The sequence below is a fragment of the Dendrobates tinctorius genome, unplaced genomic scaffold (assembly GCF_039654945.1).
Source record: "Dendrobates tinctorius isolate UK_male_01 unplaced genomic scaffold, ASM3965494v1 ptg000060l, whole genome shotgun sequence".
Lineage (NCBI taxonomy): Eukaryota > Metazoa > Chordata > Amphibia > Anura > Dendrobatidae > Dendrobates > Dendrobates tinctorius.
In genome coordinates this window covers 77,514,776-77,542,335 of record NW_027361728.1, presented here as the reverse complement: position 1 = coordinate 77,542,335, position 27,560 = coordinate 77,514,776, and the positions used below count along the sequence as shown (strand labels likewise).

General features: G+C 43.6%; 1 protein-coding gene across 2 annotated transcripts in view; it reads left to right on the top strand.

The window, feature by feature from the left end:
• The window catches only part of RHBDD1 (rhomboid domain containing 1), a 141,296-nt gene that overhangs the window by 95,937 nt on the left and 17,799 nt on the right, over positions 1–27,560 (top strand). For both annotated transcript variants that reach the window (XM_073579082.1, XM_073579083.1), the window contains exons 4-6: positions 8,623–8,708; positions 15,767–15,820; positions 16,346–16,474. In XM_073579082.1, the coding sequence (XP_073435183.1) occupies positions 8,623–8,708; positions 15,767–15,820; positions 16,346–16,474 (269 nt within the window). The remainder of the gene's footprint in view (positions 1–8,622; positions 8,709–15,766; positions 15,821–16,345; positions 16,475–27,560) is intronic.

The following is a 27,560-nucleotide window of genomic DNA, read 5'->3' as shown; positions in this document are numbered from 1 at the left end:
AACAGCCGTACAGGGGTTCGATAAACTCGATGAAGCAAATAAAGTTGCGACACTCTCTGTGCCTCGTTAACCGAGACTTTCGTGACTTCTTGCAATCCATCCTCCCATTCATCATCTGTTAAATCACCTACATCAACTTGCCACTTATTCTTCAGCGTCTCCAAACTTGCCACTCTCTTTTCCAACATGGTTGCATATATCATGGATATAATACCTCTTGATCCTCCTCCCATCACTACTCTGTCCAACAGCGGAGTTTTAGCTGAATTACCTAGTGGAGCAAGTCGCTGTTGTGCTTCACAAGCATGTCTCAGCTGGAGATATTGCAAAAATTTTTTTATTAGAGATGGAAAATGTCTAAGATCCTCAAAAGATCGAAACTCCCCTTCAGAATAAAGCTGTGATACTAGTTTAAGCCCTCTCCTCTCCCATAGCTCAAAACCCTCTAATTTATTTAGCTCTGTACATGTCAAGTTTCTCCAGATCAGTGAATGCGCCGTGACTCCCTGTATACCCAATATTTCTTTGGCCGTGTTCCATACCTTATCCATGCACCTCATTATCGGAATATTGATAGCTTGACCCTGACGGAACCGCCCTGAGTCTAGCGCCTGCACCAGTAAGTCCTTTCCCTCTACGCATGTAAGCATACATCCCAAGGAAGTTCGCATGAAGGAATCCTCCTCCCCCCCCCCCCCCCCCATCCTCTGAAATGCTGCAACTGCGCTGAAAGATAATACAGAAACGGCTCAGGAACCGCTAATCCCCCCCAGTTATTTAGATGTACCTCCAACCGAATTCTAGAAACACTCCTCTTCCAGATAAGCTCTCTAAATATTCTATTTATCTGATAAAAGATTCGACCAGGAATCCAAATGGGCGCATTGTGGAGGGCATACAAAGCTTGTGGCATGAGAACAATTTTTACCATGTTTGCCCTTTCCACCATACTCAGTGGTAACTTGCACCAGTCCTTTATTTTTGGATGAAATTTAGCAAATAGCGGGGTAATATTTAAATGCTCAAAATCTTGTATATTATACCCAATATGAATTCCCAAGTATTTAAACTCTTTGACTACATTAAATCGTCCGGCCAATTCAAGAGTTCTCTGGAGCATCTCCCACCCACATAAAGATTTCTCCCAGTTAAAACATAAACCAGAGATCACTGCGAAGGATCCAAAGACTTCCATTGCCACCCTCAGAGAAGACGGCCACTCTCCCAAAAACAAGAGCATGTCATCAGCATACAACGCTATTTTTTTCTTGCAAAGACTCATACCCAAACCCCTTAATTTCAGGTGTCGCCTGAATTACTACTGCCAAGGGCTCAATTGCCAGAGCAAACAGTAGGGGAGGCAGGGGCACCCCTGTCTGGTCCCTGTGTGTATGTTAATTGTATTTGAGATCTCCCCATTAATTCTACTTTTGGCCTCTGGACTCGAATACAGCAGCTGTATCCAGGCAATAAAATTTTTACGGAAACCCATCTTGGCTAATATAGCCCACAGATATGGCCATTCGACGCTGTCAAATGCTTTAGCAGCATCCAAAGATGCAACAGCCCTAGGTTCCTTTCCCTTTGATGGGATCTATAAATTTAGATACAACCGCAGGATATTAATTCCAGTTGATTTCTCTGGCATAAAACCAGTTTGATCTGGATGAATAATACTAGATATTAAAATGTATAAATATTTGCGCTAATAATATCCAATTTTGCCTATAAAAATGAAACAAATCACTCGCTGCAAAACCAGTATGATATCTGTCCGGAAAGGGTAATCAATCCATAATATATGGGGCAGCATATGGGGGCATATTCTATGGAGCAGCATATGGGGGCATATTCTATGGAGCAGCATATGGGGGCATATTCTATGGAGCAGCATATGGGGGCATATTCTATGGAGCAGCATATGGGGGCATATTCTATGGAGCAGCATATGGGGGCATATTCTATGGAGCAGCATATGGGGGCATATTCTATGGAGCAGCATATGGGGGCATATTCTATGGAGCAGCATATGGGGGCATATTCTATGGAGCAGCATATGGGGGCATATTCTATGGAGCAGCATATGGGGGCATATTCTATGGAGCAGCATATGGGGGCATATTCTATGGAGCAGCATATGGGGGCATAGTCTATGGAGCAGCATATAGGGGCATAGTCTATGGGGCAGCATATGGGGGCATAGTCTATGGGGCAGCATATGGGGGCATAGTCTATGGGGCAGCATATGGGGGCATAGTCTATGGAGCAGCATATGGGGGCATAGTCTATGGAGCAGCATATGGGGGCATAATCTATGGGGCATTTTATGGGGGCATAATCTATGGAGCATCTTATTGGGCCATAACCTTTATGGAGCATTATATGGGGCATATTATTTTGTGGAGCATCTTATGGGGCCATTATTAACCTTTGTGCAGCATTATATGGGGTGTATTTTGTATGGAGCATTATATGGGGCTCCTGATTCCATATTGATATTCAAAAACATTTATTTGTGGCTAAATTAGGGGGGTCGGCTTATACACGGGTCGGCGTATATACGGTATTTTACTACAAGCCTTGCTAAATATATTATGCCCCCCATATGCTGCTGCTGCAAAAAAAATGCCATCCTCACCTCTCCTGCTCAGGACCCAGCACCTGTGATATTCACCTGTCCGGGGTCCATCGCTGCTCACCACTGTCTGCGCGTTCTCTGTCAGTGACTGTTTAGCCAGCAGAGAGCATGGCGCGCACTAACCACGTCACCGTGCCCCCTGCTGGCTAAACATCACAGACACTGGAAGCAGCAGACGGCGGTGAGCAGCGTGGGAACGAGGACAGGTGAATATCGCTATACTCACCAGTCTGGAACTTCGCCGCCGCCTCGCTTCTCCACTGTCTCCTGTCCTGCCTTCAGCGGTCACGTTATACTGCTCATTACCACTCATGACTATGCACATATTCATGAGTTTAATGAGCGGTACCACGTGACCGCTGAAGGCAGGAAGGGAGGCAGTGGAGAAGCGAGGGGGCTGCAGAGAGTGCCAGGACAGGTGAGTATGAGCTGTGACACCCCCGCCCCCCCCTCCCCCGCTGACCCCCAGGTATATGACTCATGTATAAGCCGAGAGAGGGACTTTCAGCCCCAAAAAATGGGCTGAAAATCTCGGCTTATACACGAGTATATACGGTAATTGTATTTTGATGAGGGGGCAAAAATGATTTAATTTTTTTATATCTTTACAGAACAACTGATTTTGTTAGTTTTGGGACTAAAGACACTGGTGCTTACCAACTCCCCAGTATTCCCACTTTCCAGGTTCCTGGATCCCTATAAACATGACTGGGGGCAGTATTAGACGTTTCTGCACTCCGGGATCTGTGGTTGTGTAGATGTACAGTGGAGAAAATAAGTATTTGATAAAGTGCCAATTTTGCACGTTTTCCCACCTACAGTTGTGGCCAAAAGTATTGACACCCCTTCAATTCTGTCAGATAATACTCAGTTTCTTCCTGAAAATGATTGCAAACACAAATTCTTTGGTATTATCTTCATTTAATTTGTCTTAAATGAAAAACCACAAAAGAGAATGAAGCAAAAAGCAAAACATTGATCATTTCACACAATACTCCATAAATGGGCCAGACAAAAGTATTGGCACCCTCAGCCTAATACTTGGTTACACAACCTTTAGCCAAAATACCTGCGACGAACCGCTTCCGGTAACCATGAATGCGTTTCTTACAATGCTCTGCTGGAATTTTAGACCATTCTTCTTTGGCAAACTGCTCCAGGTCCCTGATATTAGAAGGGTGCTTTCTCCAAACTGCCATTTTTAGATCTCTCCACAGGTGTTCTATGGGATTCAGGTCTGGACTCATTGCTGACCACCTTAGAAGTCTCCAGTGCTTTCTCACATTATATTTTTACATTATTAATTTGCATTTTATTTAATAAAATACATATTTGATACAATAGAAAAACAGAATTTAATACTTGGTACAGAAACCTTTGTTTGCAATTACAGAGATCAGACGTTTCCTGTAGTTCTTGACCAAGGTTGCACACACTGTAGCAGAGATTTTGGCCCACTCCTCCATACAGATCTTCTCCAGATCTTTCAGGTTTTGGGACTGTCGCTGAACAACATTGAGTTTCAGCTCCCTCCAAAAATTTTCGATTGGGTTCAGGTCTAGAGACTGGTTAGGCCACTCCAGGACCTTGAAATGTTTCTTACAGAGCCACTCCTTACTTGCCCTGACTGTGTGTTTCGGGTCATTGTCATGCTGGAGACCCAGCCACGACCCATCTTCAATGCTCTTACTGAGGGAAGGAAGTTGTTGCCCAAAATCTTGCGATGCATGACGCCATCCATCCTCCCTTAACCCCTTCACCCCCAAGGGTGGTTTGCACGTTCATGACCGGGCCAATTTTTACAATTCTGACCACTGTACCTTTATGAGGTCATAACTCTGGAACGCTTCCATGGATCCCGGTGATTCTGACATTGTTTTCTCGTGACATATTGTACTTCATGTTAATGGTAAAATTTCATTCAAATAACTTGCCTTTATTTGTGAGAAAAACGGAAATTTGGCTAAAATTTTGAAAATTTCGCAATTTTCCAACTTTGAATTTTTATGCCCTTAAATCACAGAGATACAGCACACAAAAAACTTGATAACTAACATTTCCCACATGTTTACTTTACATCAGCACAATTTTGGAACCCAAATTTTTTTTTGTTAGGAAGTTATTATAAGGGTTAAAAGTTGACCAGCGATTTCTCATTTTTATAACACCATTTTATTTTTAGGACCACATCACATTTGAGGTCACTTTGAGGGGTCTGTATGATAGAAAATACCCAAAAGTGACACCATTCTAAAAACTGCACCCCTTAAGGTGCTCAAAACCACATTCACGAAGTTTATTAACCCTTTAGGTGCGTCACAGGAATTTTTTTGAATATTTAAAAAAAAAATGAACATCTAAATTTTTTTCACAAAAAAAATACTTCAGGTTCAATTTTTTTTATTTTACCAAGGGTAACAGGAGAAATTGGACTGCAAAAGTTATTGTGCAATTTGTCCTGAGTACGCTGACACCCTATATGTGGGAGAAAACTACTGTATGGACACACGTCGGGGCTCGGAAGGGAAGCAGTGACATTTTGGAATGCAGACTTTGATGGAATGGTCTGCGGGTGTCATGTGCGTTTGGAGAGCCCCTGATGTACCTAAACTATTGAAACTCCCCACAAGTGACCCCATTTTCGACACTAGGCCCCCCACGGAACTTATCTAGATGTGTGGTGAGCAATTTGAACCCCCAAGTGCTTCACAGAAGTTTATAACGCTCGGGCGTGAAAATAAAAAAATCATTTTTTTTTTCCACAAAAATGATATTTTTGCCCCCAATTTTTTATTTTCCTAAGGGTAACAGGAGAAATTGGACCCCAAAAATTGTTTTGCAATTTGTCCTGAGTAGGCTGATACCCTACATGTGGGGGTAAAACACTGTTTGGGCGCATGGCAGAGCTTGGAAGGGAAGGAGCACCATTTGACTTTTTCAACTCAGAATTGGCTGGAATTGAGATCAGACGCCATGTTGCATTTGGAGAGCCCCTGATGTGCCCAAACAGTGGAAACCCCCCAATTATAACTCCAACCCTAACCCCAACACACCCTTAACCCTAATCTCAGCCCTAACCCTAGCCCTAACCGTAGCCCTAACCCTAATGGAAAAATGGAAATAAATACATTTTTTTTATTTTATTATTTTTCCCAAACTAAGGGGGTGAAAACGGGGGGTTTGATTTACCATTTATGGCGGTTTTTATGTTTGGCGGCTGTCACACGCTAAGACTCTTTTTATTGTAAAAATAGTTTTTGCATCACCACATATTGAGAGCTCTAATTTTTCCGTATTTTGACCCACCGAGTCATGTGAGGTCTTATTTTTTGCGGGACGAGTTGACGTTTTTATTGGTACCATTTTCGGGCACGTGACATTTTTTGATCGCTTTTTATTCCGATTTTTGGGACGCAGAATGAACAAAAACCAGCGTTTCATGAATTTCTTTTGGGGGGGGGGGGGTGCGTTTACACCGTTCCGCGTGCGATAAAATTGATAAAGCGGTTTTATTCTTCGGGTCAGTACGCTTACAGAGATACCTTATTTAGGTCGTTTTTTATGTTTTGTCGGTTTTATGCAATGAAAACTATTTTATATAAAAAATGATAATTTTTGCATCGCTTTATTCTGCGAGCTATAACTTTTTTATTTTTTTGCGGATGATGCTGTGTGGCTGCTCGTTTTTTGCGGGACAAGATGACGTTTTCAGTGGTACCATGGATATTTATATGCGTCTTTTTGATCGCGCGTTATTACACTTTTTGTTTGGCGGTATGATAATAAATCATTATTTTTTGCTTCGTTTTTTATTTTTATTTTTTTAAGGGGTTCGCTAAAGGGGTTAACTAATGGGACAGTTTTATAGGGCGGGTCGTTACGGACGCGGCGATACCTAATATGTGTACTTTTATTGTTTTGTTTTTATTTTTAAAAAATGGATTTATTTGGGGGAATATTTTTTTTTTTTTCTAATTTATTTGGCGATTTTTTTTAAATTTATTTTAACACTTTTTATTTTTTTTTTTTACTTTATTGAATAGTCCCAGGTGGGACATCACTGTCCTGTGACAGATCGCTGATCTGTCACATCACAGATCACTGTGACAGATCAGCAATCTGTCACAGGCACTGCAGAAGGCTTCCTCATGCCTGCGCTTTGCAGGCACTGAGGAAGCCAGCTTCCTGCAGGCCCCCGAAGGCCCCCGTCGCCATCTTGGATTCGGGGGCCTGCAGGAAAGGAGCCCCCGGCAGCAGTGCTGCACATTGCGCTGCCGTGGGGGGCTCAGGGAAGCACGGAGGGAGCCCCCTCCCTGCCGAAGCTTCCCGTTAACTCCCGGTACACCGCGATCGTGTTTGATCGCGGTGTACAAGGGGTTAACGTGTCGGCGGCGGTCCATGATCGCCCCTGACACATTGTGCCTGGGTGTCAGCTGTGATAATCAGCTGACACCTGGCCACGATCAGCGGCGCTCACCACGTGGGCGCCGCTGATCGCGGTAGACGTACTATCCCGTCCATGGGCATAGGGGCCCGGGTCCCATGGATGGGATAGTACATCTCATGTCAGGAAGGGGTTAAATACAATGCAGTCATCCTGTCCCCTTTTCAGAAGCTCACCCCCAAAGTATGTTGTTTCCCCACCATGCTTCATGATTGGGATGGTGTTGTTAGGATTATACTCTTCCTTCTTCGTCCAGAGACAGCGAGTAGTGTTGATACCAAAAAGTTCTATTTTGGTATCATCTGACCACATGATCTTCTTCCATGACTGTTCTGGATCATCCAGAAGGTCAATGACGAACTTCAAACGGGCCAATCACTAGCTGGCATGAGTAGGGGGACCATAGTTGCCCTGCAGGATTTTAATCCATAACGGTGTAGTGTGTTACAAACGGTAATGTTTGAGACTGTTGTTCCAGCTCTCTTAAGGTCATTGACCAAGTCCTCCCTTTTAGTTCTGGGCTGATTTATTACCTTTTTCAGAATTTTCCTTACCCCACGAGGCGAGATCGTGCATGGAGCCCCAGACCGAGGAAGATTTCCGTTTTCTAAGAATTGTGCCAAAAGTTGCCTTCTCACCAAGCTGCTTGCCTATTGTCCTGTAGCCCATCCCAGCCTTTAGCAGGTGTACAGGTTTGTCCCCGATGTCCTTAGACAGCTCTTTGGTCTTGGCCATGGTGAAGAAGTTGGAGTGTGATTGTGTGGGCAGGTGTCTTTTAGGCTGTGTGCACACGCTGCGGATTTTGCTGCGGTTCCGCAGCGGTTTTGGCCGCTGCGGACCCGCAGCAGTTTTTGCTGCGGTGTACAGTACAATGATTCCCTATGGGAATCAAAAACCGCAGTGCAGACGGTGCGGAATTTTCCGCGCGGATTATCTGCGGTTTTCAATCCGCAGAAAGAATTGACATGTCAATTCTTTCTGCGGATTCTCCTGCGGTTTGCCATCTCCTCCATTGAGGAGATGAAAAACCGCAGGGCAAAACCGCAGAGCAATCCGCAGGTAAAACCGCAGGTCTTTTGACCTGCGGTTTCACCTGCGGATTGTACAAAATCCGCGCGGATGAATCCGCACCTTTTCCGCAGCGTGTGCACACAGCCTTATACAGGTATCGAGTTCAAACAGGTGCAATTAATACAGGTAATGAGTACAGAGAAGGGCTTGTTACAGAAAAACTAACAGGTCTGAGAGAGCCAGAGTTCTTGCTGGTTAGTAGGTGATCAAATAATTAAATTGCATTGTATTGCATAAAATATTTAAAAATCATACAATATTCAAAGAATGCTTTTTAATTTTTATATTTGGTCTCTCACAGTTGAAGTGTACCTATGATAAAAAAAAACAGACTTGGTGGGAAAACTTGCAAAATCGACAGTGTATCAAACACTTATTTTTTTTCCAATGAATAAGTGATTTACCTTAACGTACATGTTACACTTAGCGGTTTTTTTATGGTTTTGGTTTGTTTTGTTTTTTATGGCAGGACATCTTTTGTTGGGCATCTCTCTGGGGTCCTGGTGGGCTTGTTGTACACACATGGACCTTTGATGACGATTCTGGGAACTGCAGGTAATGACACTTTGTTCTGAGCATTGAGAAGGCACTTGTCTTTTCTTTTATACACCACACCTGTCACTTTAATGATGCAGATGTCATTCATCATAAGTAGTGAAAATGAATGTTACTTCTCTGGTTATGAATACAGGCACACACAGTGATTGGCATGATGAATCAATAATAAAAAGGACAATAAAGCTAAACACGGCTTTTAGAACATAATGGTTGTAAGCGGAAATAAATTACAGCTTCTACAGCCATTGAATATAAACTGAGAATCTCTTTTATTCAGTCGGTGATGAGAGACATATGGTTGGCAATTCTTTCTCGTTCTGTTTTGAAATATTAAGCAAATTAGAAGTGCCAGAAGTCAGGGAGGATAGGACACGTGTACTGCAAAACCATTTTACTCATTTAGAGGAAAATATTTGGCTACATTAGTTACGAAGTCTGGAAAGTCGAAAAAAGACACATCAAACCACTTTGTTCCTCTACCAAGTACTGCACTAAAGCTTAAAGGGAATGCTGCCTCAGTAATGACCTATTGTTTAAGGCTGTGTGCCCACGTAGCGATTTTTAAGCTTTTTTGCCGCGATTTTCGGCGTAAAAACGCTGCGAAAACGTTTAAAAATCGTGTACAGAACGCCCCCCATGCATTCCTATGGCATTCCTCACATGCTGTGCTAATGCTGTGCTTTTTTCTGCGGCGAAATCGCATCGCAGAAAAAATCGCAGCAAGCTCATTCTTTTGTGCGGAATCGCAAAGAATTGCTGCGATTCCGCACCCATAGGAATGCATGAGAATCGCTTACTTCCCGCATGTAGCTATGCCCACCATGCGGGAAGTTAAGCGTCTCATGTGCGGTTGGTACCCACGGTGTGGAGGAGAGGAGACTGTCCTCCAGGCCCTAGGTACCATACCCCTGTAAAAAAAAAAAGAATAAAAAATAAAAAATCGGGGTATATTTACCTTCCGACGTCCTGCGCTGCATTCCCGGCCTAGCGTTCCCAGTAATGCCTTGTGGCAAGGTCCTGTAATGACGTAGTCTCACGTGACTCTAGCAGTCTCGCGAGATCGCTATAGCAACGCGAGACTACGTCATCACAGGTCTCGCAAGGCATTACTGGGAACGCTGAGGCCCGGGATGGCAGCGCGGGACGCCGGAAGGTAAATATACCCCGATTTTTTTTTTATTTATTTTTTTTTAGCATTTTAACATTCTATCTTTTACTATTGACGCTGCATAGGCAGCCTCATTAGTAAAAACCTGGTCACACTTGTCAAACACTGTTTGACGAGTGTGACCAACCTGTCAATCACTTTCCAAGCAATGCTTCAAATTGCTTGGAAAGTGCTTGAATATCGCACGCGAAAATCGCGATCATAATCGCGGTGAAATCGCGCGGAAAAAAACGCGCGATTTCTGGGAAGGAGTCCGGTTTTTAGTGAGCGTTTTAAAACGCTACGTGGGCACATAGCCTAAATCAGATTTTTGTGTTTCATGTTGCAGAATATAGTACAAGCAATCAAGTCTCCTATCGGGTACTAAAAAAATTATAGTAAAAATGTTTTAAAAAAATATAAAGCTTTATATCAACCCCTTTTAGCCCAGCTCAAAACATAGAGACTTAAAAAGATCATATCAGAGACAGAAATGAATTGAAAATCTGACTTTTTTTTTTTTTTTTTTTTTTTTGCAATCGCCGATATTCAGTGAATAACAGCAATCACAAGACTTAGGCTGGTTTCACACTTGCGTTTTTTTTCGCGGGATTTTAGAGCTAAAAAACGCATGCGTTTTTTTTTCCTATACTTTATGTGCGCATCCACACGCGTTTGTATGCGTTTTTGCGCGCATGCGTTTTTTTGCGGTATGCGCTCGGGCGCACAAAATGCATCCTGTTGCATTTTTTGGGCGTCCGACTTGCCTCAAAAAAACGCATGCGCGCGCAATGCGTTTTTTTACAGCAAGACACCCATTATAAGTCTATGGGTGCGCATATGTGCGCATTGGCATGCTTATGTATGCGTTTTTTTGCACATGCGTTTTTTTTTGTTAACCATGGAATTTAGGGGTTTGGGTTAGAGTTAGGGTTAGTTAAGGGGGGTTAGGGTTAGTTAGGGTTTAGGGTTTGGGTTAGGGTTAAGTATGGTTTGGTTAAGGGTCAGGGTCAGGGTTAGGGTCAGGGTTAGGGTTAGGGTTAGTAAAGTCATGGTTTGGGTTAGTGTGAGGGGCCACCTAATGTTTGGAAAAAACGCAAACGCGGTAAAAACGCACTAAAAACGCATACAAACGCATAAAAACGCTGCGTTTTTTTCATGCATGCTCATAAAAATGCTTGAAAAAAAGGCAGCAGTTGTATGCTTTTGTATGCGTTTTTTCAATGCGTTTTTTTGCGGGAAAAACGCGCTGCAAAAAAAAGCAAGTGTGAAATTAGACTAAGGATGGTAAAAACCGACTCAAATCTTGTTCTCTGGGGTCTCAGCTACTCACCCCAGAGATTTTTCGACGCTGGGGGGGCACTATACACTTATTTTATACACAATATTACATATTTATACACTATATTTTATGCACAAATTTATGTTAACAACCTATAACGCTGCCCTTCACCTCGCCAAACAGACCTACTTCACCACCCTGATCTCCTCACTAGCCAACAACCCCAAGAAACAATGACACTTTTCACTCCCTCCTCATGCCAAAAGCACAAGCCCCTATCACAGACATTTGTGCTGACGACCTGGCCTCCCACTTTACAGAAAAAATAGATAATATCCGTCAGGAAATCTGCTCCCAACCACCAACTGCTGTGACTCCCATCCCTTCCTCGATTTCCCCTGGCTCACTTTCCATATTTGATCCCGTCACAGAAGTCTCCAGACTCCTCTCGTCCGACCACATGCACTACCGACCCCCTTCCCTCACATCTCCTCCAGTCTCTCTCTCCAGTCATCACAACTCACCTAACTGCAATCTCTAATCTCTCCCTCTCCTCGGGCATTTTCCCATCCTCCTTCAAACACGCCATTGTTACTCCATTACTAAAGAAACCCTCTCTCGACCCATCCTGCACAAACAACTACACACCAGTCTCCAATCTCCCCTTCATCTCTAAACTTTTGGAGCGCCTAGTTTACTCCCGCCTTACCCGTTACCTCGCCACTCACTGCCTCCTAGACCCTTCACAGTCCGGCTTCCGCCCCCTACATTCGACTGAAACTGCACTCATCAAAGTGACCAATGACCTTCGGACAGCAAAACGTAACGGTGACCACTCTCTGCTCATTCTTCTTGACCTATCTGCAGCTTTTGACACTGTTGACCACCATCTTCTACATCTTCCTATCTTTCTGACCGCTCCTTCAGTGTTTTGTTCTCTAGCTCCACGTCATCTCCTCTTCCTCTCTCTGTCAGGGTACCTCAGGGCTCAGTCCTTGGCCCCCTGCTCTTCTCTCTGTACTCGGCCCCAATTGGACAGACCATCAGCAAATTTGGCTTTCAGTACCATCTTTATGCTGATGACACACAACTATATATGTAATTCCCCGACTTTACCCCCGCTGTACTAAAGAACGCCAGTGACTGACTGTCCGCAGTCTCCAACATCATGTCCGCTCTATCTGAAACTCAACCTCTCCAAAACTGAACTACTTCTGCTCCTGCCGTCTACTAACCTCCCTAAATCTTACATTTCCCTCTCCGTGGGTGGCACCACAATAACATCCCGACAGCAGACGCGCTGTCTGGGTGTTATGTTTGACACCAATCTCTCCTTCACATCCCATATACAATCTCTTGCCCGCTCTTGCCGCTACACCTAAAGAACATCTCTAGAATCCGCCCGTTTCTCACCATGGAAACAACAAAAACCCTCACTGTAGAATTGATCCACTCCCGCCTGGATTACTGCAACGCTCTATTAATTGGCCTCCCCATTACTCGACTATCCCCTCTCCAGTCCATACTTAATGCAGCGGCCAGGATCATCCATCTGGCTAATCGGTACTCGGACACGTCCGCTCTTCGCTAGTCCTTACATTGGCTGCCCATTCATTATAGGATCCAATTCAAAGTACTTGTTCTCACCCACAAAGCTCTCCACAGTGCAGCACCCCCCCTACATCTCCTCCCTCTTTTCTGTCTATCGGCCTAACCGACCGCTGCGCTCTGCAAACGACTTTCGACTACCCTCTGCACTAATCCGTACCTCCCATTCCCGACTCCAAGACTTGTCCCGCGCTGCGCCAATCCTCTGGAATGCTCTACCCCAAGAAATTAGGACTATCCACAATTTGCACCCAAATAGCAAATTGGTATATGTTAAAATTAAAACGTAACCTTTAATGAATCCTTAAAAGAGATAATGTGCCAACAAAGTGCAAAAAAAAGTGCTTGTGCATTGTGCGTTAAAAACCACAATCTGTGCAATGCCGCCCCAGAATCCTTAATGAGGGGTCAGAAACAATTGCATATGGGTGCAAAATTATCTTCATGCACCTTTGCTTAAACTCAGGTGTCCACACCAAATAGACACAGCTGATTATTCTGGGATAGATATATTGCTATTATAAATGTATGATCCTATATGGCTACCAGAACCTTTCCATATCATTAAATCTCAGAAACATCATTAGATCTCAAAACATAGCAGTAAATGTATCCCTCATGCACATAGGGTGGACTTTCCATATAAATATGTGTTCACATGCATTATTAAGCAAGACAGAATGATTTCTATATTACCCTCAGAGCACGGTATATATGGGGGCACATATATTCCCTCCAAAGAACCTGCAAAAAATGTAGCTCTTATGGTACTTATTGCAGACAATCAACTGTACTTATCTTATATGCCATACTCCTGTATGACATTTTCTTATAATGCACTCGTGGTGGAGAATTACAAGATCCAGCATATTTCGTGCCCACACATGTAGCCTTGTTCCCCGCATCTGTCACCCAACGCGTTTCATCTAATCCAGAATCATCAGGGGTATCATCATAAGACCACACCCCTCCTCATTACAGAGATGCAAATCAGCTGATTTACATAATTGGCAGTTGGCTTTCAAGCCTATACAGCTTGGAGTAGGACAACATGTATAAAAAGGATGATGTGATCAAAATACTCATTTGCCTTATAATTCTGCAGACAGAGATGGATAGAAGAAAAGTCGGTAATTCAGCAGTCACGGTAGTGTGAAATCACAGCAGGAGCCGCCAGGCTAGAAGAGATGGATTACATACAGTAAATACACACAGAATAGGCAGATATATGGATGTATGTGACATATATAATTAGTACAGTGTCTGTGCAGCTTACTGTACTTGTTTTTAATTAATAAAAGATTATTTTTCTAGCAAAAGTGGCGTGAGCCACGTTTGTAACAATCCGCTCTATAAAACGGTCCCACTAGATAACCCCTTAACTGCACACCGTGAAAAAATAATAAGAAGGAATCTATCAGTTAAACATAACACATCAAATAGAGGTCACCATTGGTAATTTAACCAAATGTAAACAATATAAATCACTCCAAATCAATAAAGTGCCATAGTGCTATCAAAAAGGGGAGTTCTTACCCATATAAGTCCCGGTATACCATGCACACAGCAGCCCCAACGCGCATTTTGCGTTGGCTTCCTCAGGGGGCTGTGCTCGTACTGTTTCTCTCTCTCTATCTATCTATCTCTCTCTCTCTCTCTCTCTCTGTGTATGTGTGTGTGTATATATATATATATATATATATATATATATATATATATATATATTTTATGCACACACACATACAAACAGCTGTTCCAGTAACGTGGAAGCCCCGTATATTTCTGTTTACAGATGATGGACCTTGAAAACCTGACTCCCTTCCCAGAAACCGCACCTATTTTTCCGCAGTGGTTTTTGCGCAGTTTTGATGCAGTTTTTTCCACAGCGGTTTCAAAACACATGGAAGAAGCCAAAACCGCGGAAAAATCCGCAAAATTAATTAGCATGCTGCGTTTTTTACCGCGATGCGTTTTTTTCGCGGTAAAAAGCGCATCAATGTGCACAAAAAGTGCAAAATGCATAGAAATGACTGGGAAGCTTATTTTTAGCAGTGTTATAGTGAAAACCGCGGTAAAAACCGCTAAACAACGCTGTGTGTGAACACAGCCTTACTCTGGACTCTGTCTGGCCTTTGTTCAGCGGTGTCCTTTTCAGAAGTGCACAAAACTTTGCAATCCTAAAATGACGGACATCCCCGGATCACTGGTCCTATGGTGTCCACAGTGACTACATCTGCCTCATTATAGGGAATTTTCCGCTGGGGGTTCTGTTTGAATCACTTATTTCAGAGATTTACATTGAAACCCCAGTGTACGCGCAGAGCGCAGGATAAATGTGCGGGCGCCGAGCCTTACTGTGATCTTTGGGAGGCAGAATGAAAAAATCAACAGTAGGTGAAGAATTGGTTTTATTTACTTTTTACGCCGTTCCTCGAGTAAGTGATTAGTCGACTTTATTCTTCAGGTCGGTGCGACTACAGCGATGCCAGATTTATATTGGGTTTTTATGTTTGGCTGCTGTCACACACTAAAAGACGCTTTTTATTGCAAAAAATATTTTTTGCATCACTATATTTTGAGAGCCATAATTTTTTCGTATTTTGACTGACAGTCGTTTTTATTGGTACCATTTTTTGATCGCTTTATAATCTGATTTTTGGGAGACAGAATTAACAAAAATGAACAAAAACAATTCAGGAATTGCGTTTTGTTTTCGTTTTTTTAAACCATTCCACGTGTAGTATAATTGGTAAGACAGCTTTAATCTTCAGGTCAGTGTGATTACAGCGATACCGCATTTATATTTTTTTTACGTTTTGGCTCTTTTACAGAATAAAAACTAATTTATAGGAAAAATAATTATTTTTGCATCACTTTATTCTGAATGCTATAACTTTTATATTTGTCACACCCCCACTAATCTGATTCTGATTACCTAACCTAATAGGAGACAATCAATATCTAATTCCTGAAAATCCCTCTAATAGTTATTACCGTATATATTTCTTTCTCTTTTAGTATCTTTTTTAAGCAATGACCGTCCAGCAAGACATCAAAGCTACAACTATTCTGGTGAGACGTTTTATATTCTATAGTCATCTTGCTTAATAATCAGGAGACGCGTATCCACATTTGATGGAGAGCTTATGCTGAGCGCATATTTAAAAGGAATCTTTCACCATGTTCTTGTTACCCCATCTAAGAGCAGCATGATGTAGGGGCAGAGACCCTGATTCTAGCAATGTATCACTTACTGGGCTGTTTGTTGCAGTTTTGATAAAATCAGGAAGGGTAGCAAAAACCTGTTGATGGATCCCTGTAATGCTTTATTGAGCACATATCCATATATTGTGTTTCTTTTGAGCTCTGATTCAGTCCTGTATTCAGGGTAAAGTACGTCCCATAAATATACTAATTACTTTTGTTTAGACCTGACTTGTTCTTATTAAATACTTATAACTGGATACTGTGCATATTTCTGCCACATGCTTGTAGTCTTTTTTGAATATGAGGCTGTAAGTGCTCTGTGGCCAATTTACTAACAATATGGTATGCCTTAAATGTATTAACACTAAACTGTGAACATTGTTCTAATAGGGTATGCGAGGTATTCCGAGTACCAGTTCCAGGGAAACAGTACTCCTGGGACCTATGATACGTACACTGGAGGGCTTAATGAAGAAGAACAGCTGCAACAAGCCATAAGAGAGAGTCTTAATGACCCAGGTATGGATTTTATGACTTCGCTGATTTTAATTAGTTGGAAAAATACATGTTAAATAGTAAAATGTGTTTCAAGATTAGGAGGCATGAACTTGTAAGTACTTGGCAAGTGTCAGATGCAAAAAGGATAACTACATATCTGACCGCATCCAGGCATACACTAATGATGTCTTTACTTTATGGAGTATGAAGGCTGTAGGGGACTTTGTTATCTAAAAGCACTTATTTCTATACACTAGACTTCTTGGCTTTGTGAGCGTAATGAGAATGATACAGCGGCGTACATAGAAGTCATGGGGCCCCATAGCAGATGTCCTGATTGGGCCCACCCTCCAAAACTATATGTGGCTGGGTCATAGAAGAGCATATATTGCAACTTCGCATCCATTTACAAGTAAATGTTGGTCCTTTTGATGCCCTCTCATTGTTCTCACACATTAGGAAAACCCTTTCATGTCCCCCTTAAATTATGATGCCAACACATGTGCCCCACCCAAGCACAGTGTGATGCCCCCCACAGTGAATTCCTCCACTGTACCTTTAACACACACAATATGATGTCTCTACAGGACCCCTTCCCTCCGCAAAGTATGACACTACCACAATACCCCCAATACAGTATGATGGCCACCACACAGTAGGATGCCCCCAACACAGCCTCTCCACAAAGTATCAGGCTCCCAATAGCCGCCTACACAATTTGATGACCCTGACAGAGTAATGGCCCTCCATACTGCTCCCCTCTCTGCAGAATTTGGTCTTCAGTTCTGAATATGGTCATCGGCTACCTGTTGCATCATTACTTTCCAGGATGCAGGTACAGTTGAAAGTGTGATGCCGCTCGGAGATGGGGGGGGTTCTTGTCCATGTGCTGGCACCGGGCTCCACCTGACTCACAGCCGCAGGCCCCATAGCAGCTGCATGTTCTGCCGCTATTAGTGGTACGCCACTGAAATGGTAGTATATAATATAATGAATGTCTAGATGGAAAGAGATTTGAACTTTCCATACTCGCACACCTAAAATATTGTGGGGTCTTTGTAGACACACTGCCTTACACCTGGGGACCAATTGCCATTCACAATACAAGACATGTAAGGCATGTGCTCTGTTCACTACATTTCACTTATACGAGTCCAGAGAGCTTTTTTACCAGTTATCCAAGTGAGCTCAAGAACAGGCTAAGTAGTTCTGTAATTGAGTTATACAGTTTTATTATCTCTCTGCCCATTTGTAGGCTCGACCTCTTATGACCTAAAAGCAACAATGGTGAACAATGATGTATACAAGTCGTTTATATGACACGTCATTAATTATCTCGCAACAAAACACGTCAGTAACTGTCCCAGAACAATTAAATAATATGAAGTCTTACTAAATTATATTAGGGCAAAATCCGAATCGCACTGTGCTGAGACATTGTTATTATTGGCCAGGACTCCATCATGATTTAATGCTCTCCCCAATGATCGCTTGCTTTTTCACCGCCGCTGACCATGCCACACTGGCTAATATGGGATTTTTTTTTTCTTTGCACTGGATTTTGGCATCTCTCGTAACTTAAGAAAATAAAGGCCTTTTCTATGAATTCATGTTTTGTCCTAATTCCAATAACAACATTTTTCCACATCCAAGATGTGAAATGTTTTGGGGGCCTCATTAAATGAATCTCTTTTTTTACCTTCATTAACACCCAGGAGAAATATTTTAATTCCTGGAAATATCAAACATGCCATTTATTAGTGCGGTGTTTTCATAACTGTGTTCCTGTCCTTCTCTTGTTTTCGTTAAAGTGGAGTCTCCCACTTAAAGGATTTAATAGTGTTGGGCATGAATCTGCTTTTTATTGGTAGCAGAACTTTGCATTAGAGTGGCTTTTGTAATGAGTGCAGAGTGATTTCAGGGAAAAGAAAAATTATTTTCCACTCAAAAAACATAACACTATAAAAAGCACTCAGATGGGAGAGCAGAGGTAAAGATCCATACAAGACCATTACGTCACTGCTCACTTTCTGGTAGCCATGATAAGCAGCATATTAAAGGGCAGAACTGGACGTATGGTAGGTTGGATAGTGCACTGTGCAAGCGTCTGTTCTCCTGCCCTACACTCTCTTTTAAAGTGCATTCATATGTATATGTGTGTGTATGTATGTGCGTGTGTGTGTGTGTGTGTGTGTGTGTGTGTGTGTGTGTATATGTGTATATATATATACAGTGCCTAAAGTAGTATTCAACCCCCTGCAGATTTAGCAGGTTTACACATTCGGAATTAACTTGGCATTGTGACATTTGGACTGTAGATCAGCCTGGAAGTGTGAAATGCACTGTAGCAAAAAAGAATGTTATTTCTTTTATTATTTTTTTTTTAAATTGTGAAAAGTTTATTCAGAGGGTCATTTATTATTCAACCCCTCAAACCACCAGAATTCTGTTTGGTTCCCCTAAAGTATTAAGACGTATTTCAGGCACAAAGAACAATGAGCTTCACATGTTTGGATTAATTATCTCTTTTTCCAGCCTTTTCTGACTATTTAAGACCCTCCCCAAACTTGTGAACAGCACTCATACATGGTCAACATGGGAAAGACAAAGGAGCATTCCAAAGCCATCAGAGACAAGATCGTGGAGGGTCACAAGGCTGGCAAGGGGTACAAAACCCTTTCCAAGGAGTTGGGCCTACCTGTCTCCACTGTTGGGAGCATCATCCGGAAGTGGAAGGCTTATGGAACTACTGTTAGCCTTCCACGGCCTGGACAGCCTTTGAAAGTTTCCTCCCGTGCCGAGGCCAGGCTTGTCCGAAGAGTCAAGGCTAACCCAAGGACAACAAGGAAGGAGCTCTGGGAAGATCTCATGGCAGTGGGGACATTGGTTTCAGTCAATACCATAAGTAACGTACTCCACCGCAATGGTCTCCGTTCCAGACGAGCCCGTAAGGTACCTTTACTTTCAAAGCGTCATGTCAAGGCTCGTCTACAGTTTGCTCATGATCACTTGGAGGACTCTGAGACAGACTGGTTCAAGGTTCTCTGGTCTGATGAGACCAAGATCGAGATCTTTGGTGCCAACCACACACGTGACGTTTGGAGACTGGCACTGGATACGACCCCAAGAATACCATCCCTACAGTCAAGCATGGTGGTGGCAGCATCATGCTGTGGGGCTGTTTCTCAGCCAAGGGGCCTGGCCATCTGGTCCGCATCCATGGGAAGATGGATAGCACGGCCTACCTGGAGATTTTGGCCAAGAACCTCCGCTCCTCCATCAAGGATCTTAAGATGGGTCGTCATTTCATCTTTCAACAAGACAACGACCCAAAGCACACAGCCAAGAAAACCAAGGCCTGGTTCAAGAGGCAAAAAATCAAGGTGTTGGAGTGGCCTAGTCAGTCTCCTTACCTTAACCCAATTGAAAACTTGTGGAAGGAGCTCAAGATTAAAGTCCACATGAGACACCCAAAGAACCTAGATAACTTGGAGAAGATCTGCATGGAGGAGTGGGCCAAGATAACTCCAGAGACCTGTGCCGGCCTGATCAGGTCTTATAAAAGACGATTATTAGCTGTAATTGCAAACAAGGGTTATTCCACAAAATATTAAACCTAGGGGTTGAATAATAATTGACCCACACTTGTATGTTTAAAATTTATTAAAATTTAACTGAGCAACATAACTTTTTGGTTTGTAAGATTTATGCATCTGTTAATAAATCCTGCTCTTGTGTGAAGTTTGAAGGCTCTAACTTATTTGCATCTTATCAAACCTGCTAAATCTGCAGGGGGTTGAATACTTACTACTTGTAGGCACTGTGTATGTATGTGTATGTGTGTGTGTGTGTGTGTGTGTATATATATATATATATATATATATATATATATATATATATATATATATATATATATATATATATATATATATATATATATATATATATATATATATATATATATATATATATATATATACACACACACACACACACACACACACACACACACACACACACACACACACACACACACACACACACACACACACACTGTATATGCAGCTCTGGCAGAAATTAGGAGACCACTGCACAGTTTTATAAAAATCAGCTTCTCTACATGTCTGACAGCCATTCCATTCCAGTGTCAGTTGAAGTCCAACCAGAGGACACCTCATTCTACTTAATGTGCTTCTGATTAGGTGATCACCTGAACTAAATCTTATTTAACAAAGGAAAGTATAAAAAAAAACCCTGGTGTGGTGTTCACAATCCTTTTGCAATAGGACAAGCTGGATGGCAAAACAAGTGCTAGTAATATCCCAAAAGTGATAGCAATGAAAAAATAACTTAATCATGCCAAAGGAGTTGAAAAGAAAAGTCTTGAGTGAGGAAAAGAAGGGCTCAATTCTGGTTTTACTAGCAGAGGGATACAGTGAGCGTCATGTTGCCTCGATCCTTACGATTTCTAAGACGGCAGTCCATTACAACAAGGTCAAGCAGCAGACATTGGGGACAACAAAGCTACATACCGGGAGAGGGCGAAAACGACTCTCCACTGACCGGGATGACCATCATCTTATTCAAATGTCACTCAGCAACTGCAGGATGACATCAAGTAACCTGCAAAAGGAATGGCAAATGGCAGCTGGGGTGAAGTGCACGGCAAGAACAATTCGTAACAGGCTCCCAGAGGCAGGGCTCAAGTCATATAAAAGCTAGAAAAAAGCCTTTCATCAATGAGAAGCAAAAGAGAGCCAGGCTGAAGTTTGCAAAGACCATAAGGATTGGACCATAGAGGAGTAAGGTAATCTTCTCTTATGAGTCAAATTTTCCGCTTTGCCCAATACCTGGTCGTCTATTGGTTAGACGGAGACCTGGAGAGGTATACAAGGCACAGTGTCTTGCACCCACTGTGAAATTTGGTGGAGGATCGGTGATGATCTGGGGATGCTTCAGCAAGGCTGGAATTGGGCAGGTTAATCTTTGTGAAGGATGTATGAATCAAGGTTATCCTGGAAAAACAGTTGATTCCTTCTGCTCAGTCAAAGTTCCCCAACTCTGAGGACTGGTTTTTCCAGCAAGACAATGCACCCCTGTCTTGATATTGCTTCTCTGAATTTCCAGACGGATGATGGTTAAAAGCCTCTTGGTGATGATGTGAGTATACTGTATGTAGTTAATCTTTATATGTACTTAACCTTTGTTTTACCCTTCGCCACGACAGCACCCACCGGAGAGAGGGATTCACCCATAGAAACAGGAAACCTACAGAGATAAGAGGGCGGTACGCCTCTCCTCCTCAGTTGGTTTCCTGTTCCTATGGGAAACCGCAGGATTCTTCTGCAGAACATACCTGGGCCAGGGAGCCACCTGTGCAGTCTCTGTGGGAACGGCAGGGGCTCCGGTCCAGAAGCAACATCGGGGGAGTGCTGTAATCCGGCTCCCCCCTCGTCTGAGCAGCAGCAGCAGCACTGGCAGAAACTACGGGTCCGGGGAAGGCCACCCGCAGTTTCCTTGCAATGCATGTGCCGCCGGGGTCCGGATATGGCCATCCCGGCCCATGTGGGAGCGTGGGGCCGGAGGAAAAGTATGCAGCCTCCGTTCCCCCCATATGGCTTCAGTGCGGCCCCAGAAGGAAGGACTATGGAGAGGGGCCGCGCACATGCGATCATCGCCGACTCCAAATGTTGTAAGTGGGGAACTTCCGGGTCAGCCGGAGATCCCCCGTTGGAGGGCGCATGCGCAGTCTCGGGAGCATCGCGGGACCGCACACAGGCATGTGAGCGCTCCTCGCCCCCCGGAAGCTGCAAGAAACCGAGGAAAAAAAAAAGGGGGTATTCAGCAACGCGGCCTGGTAGCTAGGTACCGGGCCACGCACGCGCAAATTAGCTGCTCCCACCTTGATGAGGCACCCCCGGGGGGGGAGGTATCGAAAGGGCAATATGGTGAAGCACATAAAAAAGCCTGCAGCAGGGAGTCCAGCGTGTAAGCATGTCTTCCCCAGGACAAGGCACGCATCTCCCCGCAGGTGATACGGTAGCATCCAGGGACCACTCTGGTAGAGGCTCCTTGGCTAGAAGCCACGCCAACAAGCCTCCATCTCGGCCTCCTGATCTGGTACCTACAGCTTCTCTTGGTGAGTGGACGACTCTCTGCCTATCAAGCTGACAAATACTTCTCTCTTTCTTCTTCGCTACGTCTCCTCCCTCAGACTAAGAAAAAAGAGAAAACAAAAAATAATGTGCCCTTTGTAGACGCCTCCTACCGGACACTTACTCTAAAAGGCTCTGTAAAAGATGCATTAGTGAAACCTCGAAACAAGCATCGGTGTCAGCCACAGACATAAGGGCAATGATAAGGGAAGAGTTACAGGCCCTAACCCAGTCTAGTAGTACACCTACACATACTAAGACCAAAAAGCCGACTGTGGCCAGCTCTCAGACTCTGACGAGGTTGAGGCTGTGATCTCTGAGAGCTCTGATGCATCCACATCGCCATCCTCCTCAGATATGGAGGGGCGTTCGTGTTTTCCTTTAGAAAGCATGGACAATTTAGTAAAGTCCGTGTGAAACACCATGGGGTGCACAGAGACAAATGGGCCACAAACAACGCAAGAGGTAATGTTTGCAGGTCTAACTGATAGGAAGAGGAGAGCCTTCTCTGTTATACCGTCCGTAAAAGCTTTGATTAAAAAAGAATGGGAGAAACAGGACCAGAGAGGTTACCTCCCTTAGGCCTCAAAGAGAAAATACCCCTTCAGTGACGAGCAGTTATTAACGTGGTTTAGGGTCCCGAAAGTGGACGCTGCAGTCGCCTCTACCTCAAAGCAATCATCTTTACCTGTAGAGCACGCAGGGGTATTAAAAGATTCACTTGACCGCAAAGCTGATGCCTCACTGAAAAGGGCTTGGGAGGCAGCTACTAGCACATTTAAGCCAGCAATAGAAAGCACTTGCACGGCCCGTTCTATGCTGGTCTGGATTGATCAACTAGACCAGCAAATACACTAAAAAACCTCCAGGGACAAATTATGAGCCGCTATCCCCTTGATCCGTGGTGCGGCCGCATTTATAGCTGACCCCTCTGCCGGCTCATTACGTTTGTCAGCCAGGACAGCAGGCTTGCGTAATAACGCCGGGCGTAGTCTGTGGCTTAAAAGCTGGAGAGGCGATACACAATCCAAGGCAAAGCTCGGCGTCATCCCTTGTGAGGGTGAGTTTCTGTTCGGGAAAACCCTAGATGATATCCTCACCAAGGCGAAGGAAAGGAAAAAGGGCTTCCCTAACCCCTCTCTCCCATTTTATAGGAGGGCGTTTAGGAGACGGCCATTTGGCAGAGGAAGACCAGCGGAAAACCAAAATCGTTGGTCCACAAAGGAGGACTAAAACAAAGGTGCCATATTTAAAGGATCCTCCTTCCGTAGAGACAGACACTAAAGAGCCAGGCTCTCCAGTAGGAGGAAGACTTAAGTTTTTTTCCTTCAAGAACGGGAAAAGATTACAGCCAGATCTTGGGTCCTGGACATCATTAGGCATGGGCTAAAAATAAAATGTCATCATGTCCCCCATAATTCAGTTATTATAACATCTCTCATCTCGCCAATCCAACAGCAGGCCCTTGAAGTTGAGATTCTAAGCTTATTGGACAAAAAAGTATTGGTCCATGTACCCAAAGGACAGGAAGGGAGAGGATTTTATTCTCTTTTCCTGGTCCCTAAACCAGATGGCTCATTCAGAACAATCATCAACCTAAAAAAGCTAAATAAATCTGTCAAAAATCATAGATTTAAGATGGAATTCTATTAGATTTACAATTAAGCTTCTCTTCCCCAATTGTATGATGGCTGGCTTAGATTTGAAAGATGCTTATTATCATCTTCCCATTCATTACAGATATCAGAAATACCTTATCTGGACGACTTTTTAATAGGGAACTCAGCTATGTAGTAGGACAATGTAGTAGACGAGTTACTGACACAATCTTATCCCTACAGGCTCTAGGTTGGATTATAAACTTCAAGAAGTCCAGAGTAGAGCCGCAATCCGTCCAGTCCTTCCTAGACTCCACAAAGCAAAAATGTCTGCTACTACAGGTAAAAATCTCAATGATCAAAACAAAGATCAGACTAGCAATGGACAAACCAGGCATGTCCATAAGGGGAGCAATGTCCCTCTTAGGGTCCCTTACCTCCTGTATCCCCGCGGTTCAGTGGGCCCAGTTCCATACCTGGGAACTGCAACACCAAATTCTCCTAGTGGAGCCTTGTGCCTCCTTATCTCAAACAGTCCTAACTTCCCTAGCGTGGTGGTTAGATGACAACAACCTATCGGGAGGAGTACCATGGGTAATAACACCTTCCCGTATTGTTACTACCGACGCCAGCCCTACAGGATGGGGGGCTCATATGGGAGGAACATTCTCCCCAGGCCGGTGGGATATAAGCGAAAGACAGGATTCTGCAAATTTTAAAGAGCTGAATGCGGTTAGTCATACGCTATATCACTGTTTTCCGCAGCTACAAGGGGAACACGTGAGAATCCTTTCAGACAACACCACAGTGGTAGCATATCTGAACAAGCAGTGCGGAACTTGATCGCACAGCCTAATGTCTTCCGCACGAAAAATCTTATCCTTAGCCGAAAAACAATTTGTCTCTCTCGGCTCTCCACATAAGAGGTAGAGACAATTCATAAGCAGACTTCCTAAGTCGCCACACGTTACGGCAAGGAGAATGGTGCCTGAGCCGGCAAATATTCAAACACATCATGTTACGGTGGGGCCTTCCCCAGATAGGTTTCTTCACCACAAGACAAAACAGACAGGTGCAATGGTTCGCCTCCCTGAATGTGCCAGACTGCCTGGAAATTCTAGATGCCCTTCAAGCCCCGTGGCAGTTCGGACTGGCATATGCTTTTCCCCCAATCATACTACTGCCGCAGGTCATCAGGAAGATCAGGGCAGAAAAGGCAAGAGTAATCTTAATAGCGCCAATTTGGCCCAGGAGGCCATGGTTCTCATGCCTACAAGCAATATCAGTGACAGACCCTTGGGTGCTTCCCTCAACCCCCAAGCTACTCTCTCAGGGGCCATTCTTCCATCCTCAATTGGACAATCTCCATTTGACGGCTTGGAACTTGAGAGGGAAATGTTGAGAGCAAGGGGGTTCACGGAGGGGTTAGTCAATACTCTCCTACAAAGTCGAAAATTGACTACTACAAAAATTTATACCAGGGTATGGAGGAAGTTCCTTGATTTCCACTTAACACCCATTCTAGAATTTCTACAAAAAGGGAAAGATCTAGGGCTATCTGTCAACAAACTAAAAGTTCAAGTATCTGCTCTAGGGGCCCTCTGTAGTTATAACGTGGCAGGCAATAGATGGATATCCAGATTCATCTCTGCCTGTGAACAGAGCGAACCAGTACATATACCCAGAGTGTCTCCCTGGGACTTAAATCTGGTACTAGATGCCCTAACAGGTTCCCCCTTTGAACCATTAGACTTCGTATCCCTTAAGCACCTATCTCTTAAGACGGTACTTTTAGTGGCACTAACTTCAGCCTCGAGAGTCAGCGATATACAGGTACTATCAATAGAACCTCCGTTCCTATTAACATTCCAGGATCAGTTGATATTAAATCCAGACCCCTCATATCTGCCAAAAGTAGCGGGGAAATTTCATAGGTTTCAAGAAATCCACCACCCTTTGTTCTTCAGTAACCCTTCTACTTCAGAGGAAGAGAAATTCCATACGCTAGACGTGAGAAAAGCAGTATTACAATACATTGAGAGGTCTAGCAGCTGGAGGAAGAGTAGGGCTCTATTTATATCCTTCCAGGGCCAAAAGAAGGGCTATGGAGTCACAAGGGGTACCCTATCTCGGTGGATCAGGGACGCGATCTGTCTGGCATACTCCGTGAGAAATGAAGATCCTCCGGAGGGTATCAGGGCACATTCCGCCAGAGCTATGGCATCCTCATGGGCGGAGAGCGGAGACGTCACAATCGAGTCTATATGTGAGGCCACAACTTGGTCGGCGCCTTCTACCTTTTATAACAACTATAGGCTTGATTTATCATCCTCATCTGACCTAGTCTTTGGTAGAGCGGTCCTAGCACGGTGGTCCCTCCCAGGTGAAGGTCTCTGAAAGTCTCTCTGGTGGGTGCTGTCGTGGCGAAGGGTAAAAAGCCGGATTACTTACCGGTAATGCTCTTTTAATGAGTCCACGACAGCACCCACTCACTACCCTCCCTAGAAATTTACTTAGCATATATACACTTGCTAGATATAGAATTGATAACTTAAAACATTGATTGACATGAATTGCCTAATAATTGGCGGTCCTCTGGGTACTCTGAAATCCAACTGAGGAGGAGAGGCGGACCGCCCTCTTTTATCTCTGTAGGTTTTCCTGTTCCTATGGGCGGTTCCCTCTCTCCAGTGGGTGCTGTCGTGGACTCATTAAAAGAGCATTACCGGTAAGTAATCCGGCTAATCTTAAAATATACAAAAATGTACGCAATCATATTATTCAATCATACTATTCCTTTAATTTTGTACTTTGAAAGAAAATTGCGTTATATCGCAAGTAGTAGCCTTCTTTAAAGCCGTATCCGAACCTTAGTGTTAAAAACTTGGCAATACTACAGCTCAGCCACTGAGGTGTAACTGAGTGAGGGTCTCCATAGAGAGAAAACCTGAAAGCAGCCAATATCATACTGAGAAACTGCCTGTCTGCAAAGGCTCATCTGTGAGGAATAGGCTGACCCATTTACCTCACAACTGTATATCGTTATCTACCAGATTACCTCTAGTAAAGTCAATTCTAAATACAAGCTGCCTCTGTCATTTCTGGGGAAATATCTACATATAGTTGGTCGGCTCATCGCATTTTTTTTTTAGTTTGTCACCACTATTAAACTGAACTTACTCTACTGGTTGATCTGATTTAAAGGAGAAAAATGTCCCAACAGTGTATGAATCATCCGAACAGATTCTGCTATGTGTGTGGTTCTTTTACACCAAAAGGCCAAGTACATTCAATCACTCAAGATATTGAAAAGATGTTCCAGATGTACTTTAAGTGTCCACTTGGTGATCAAGA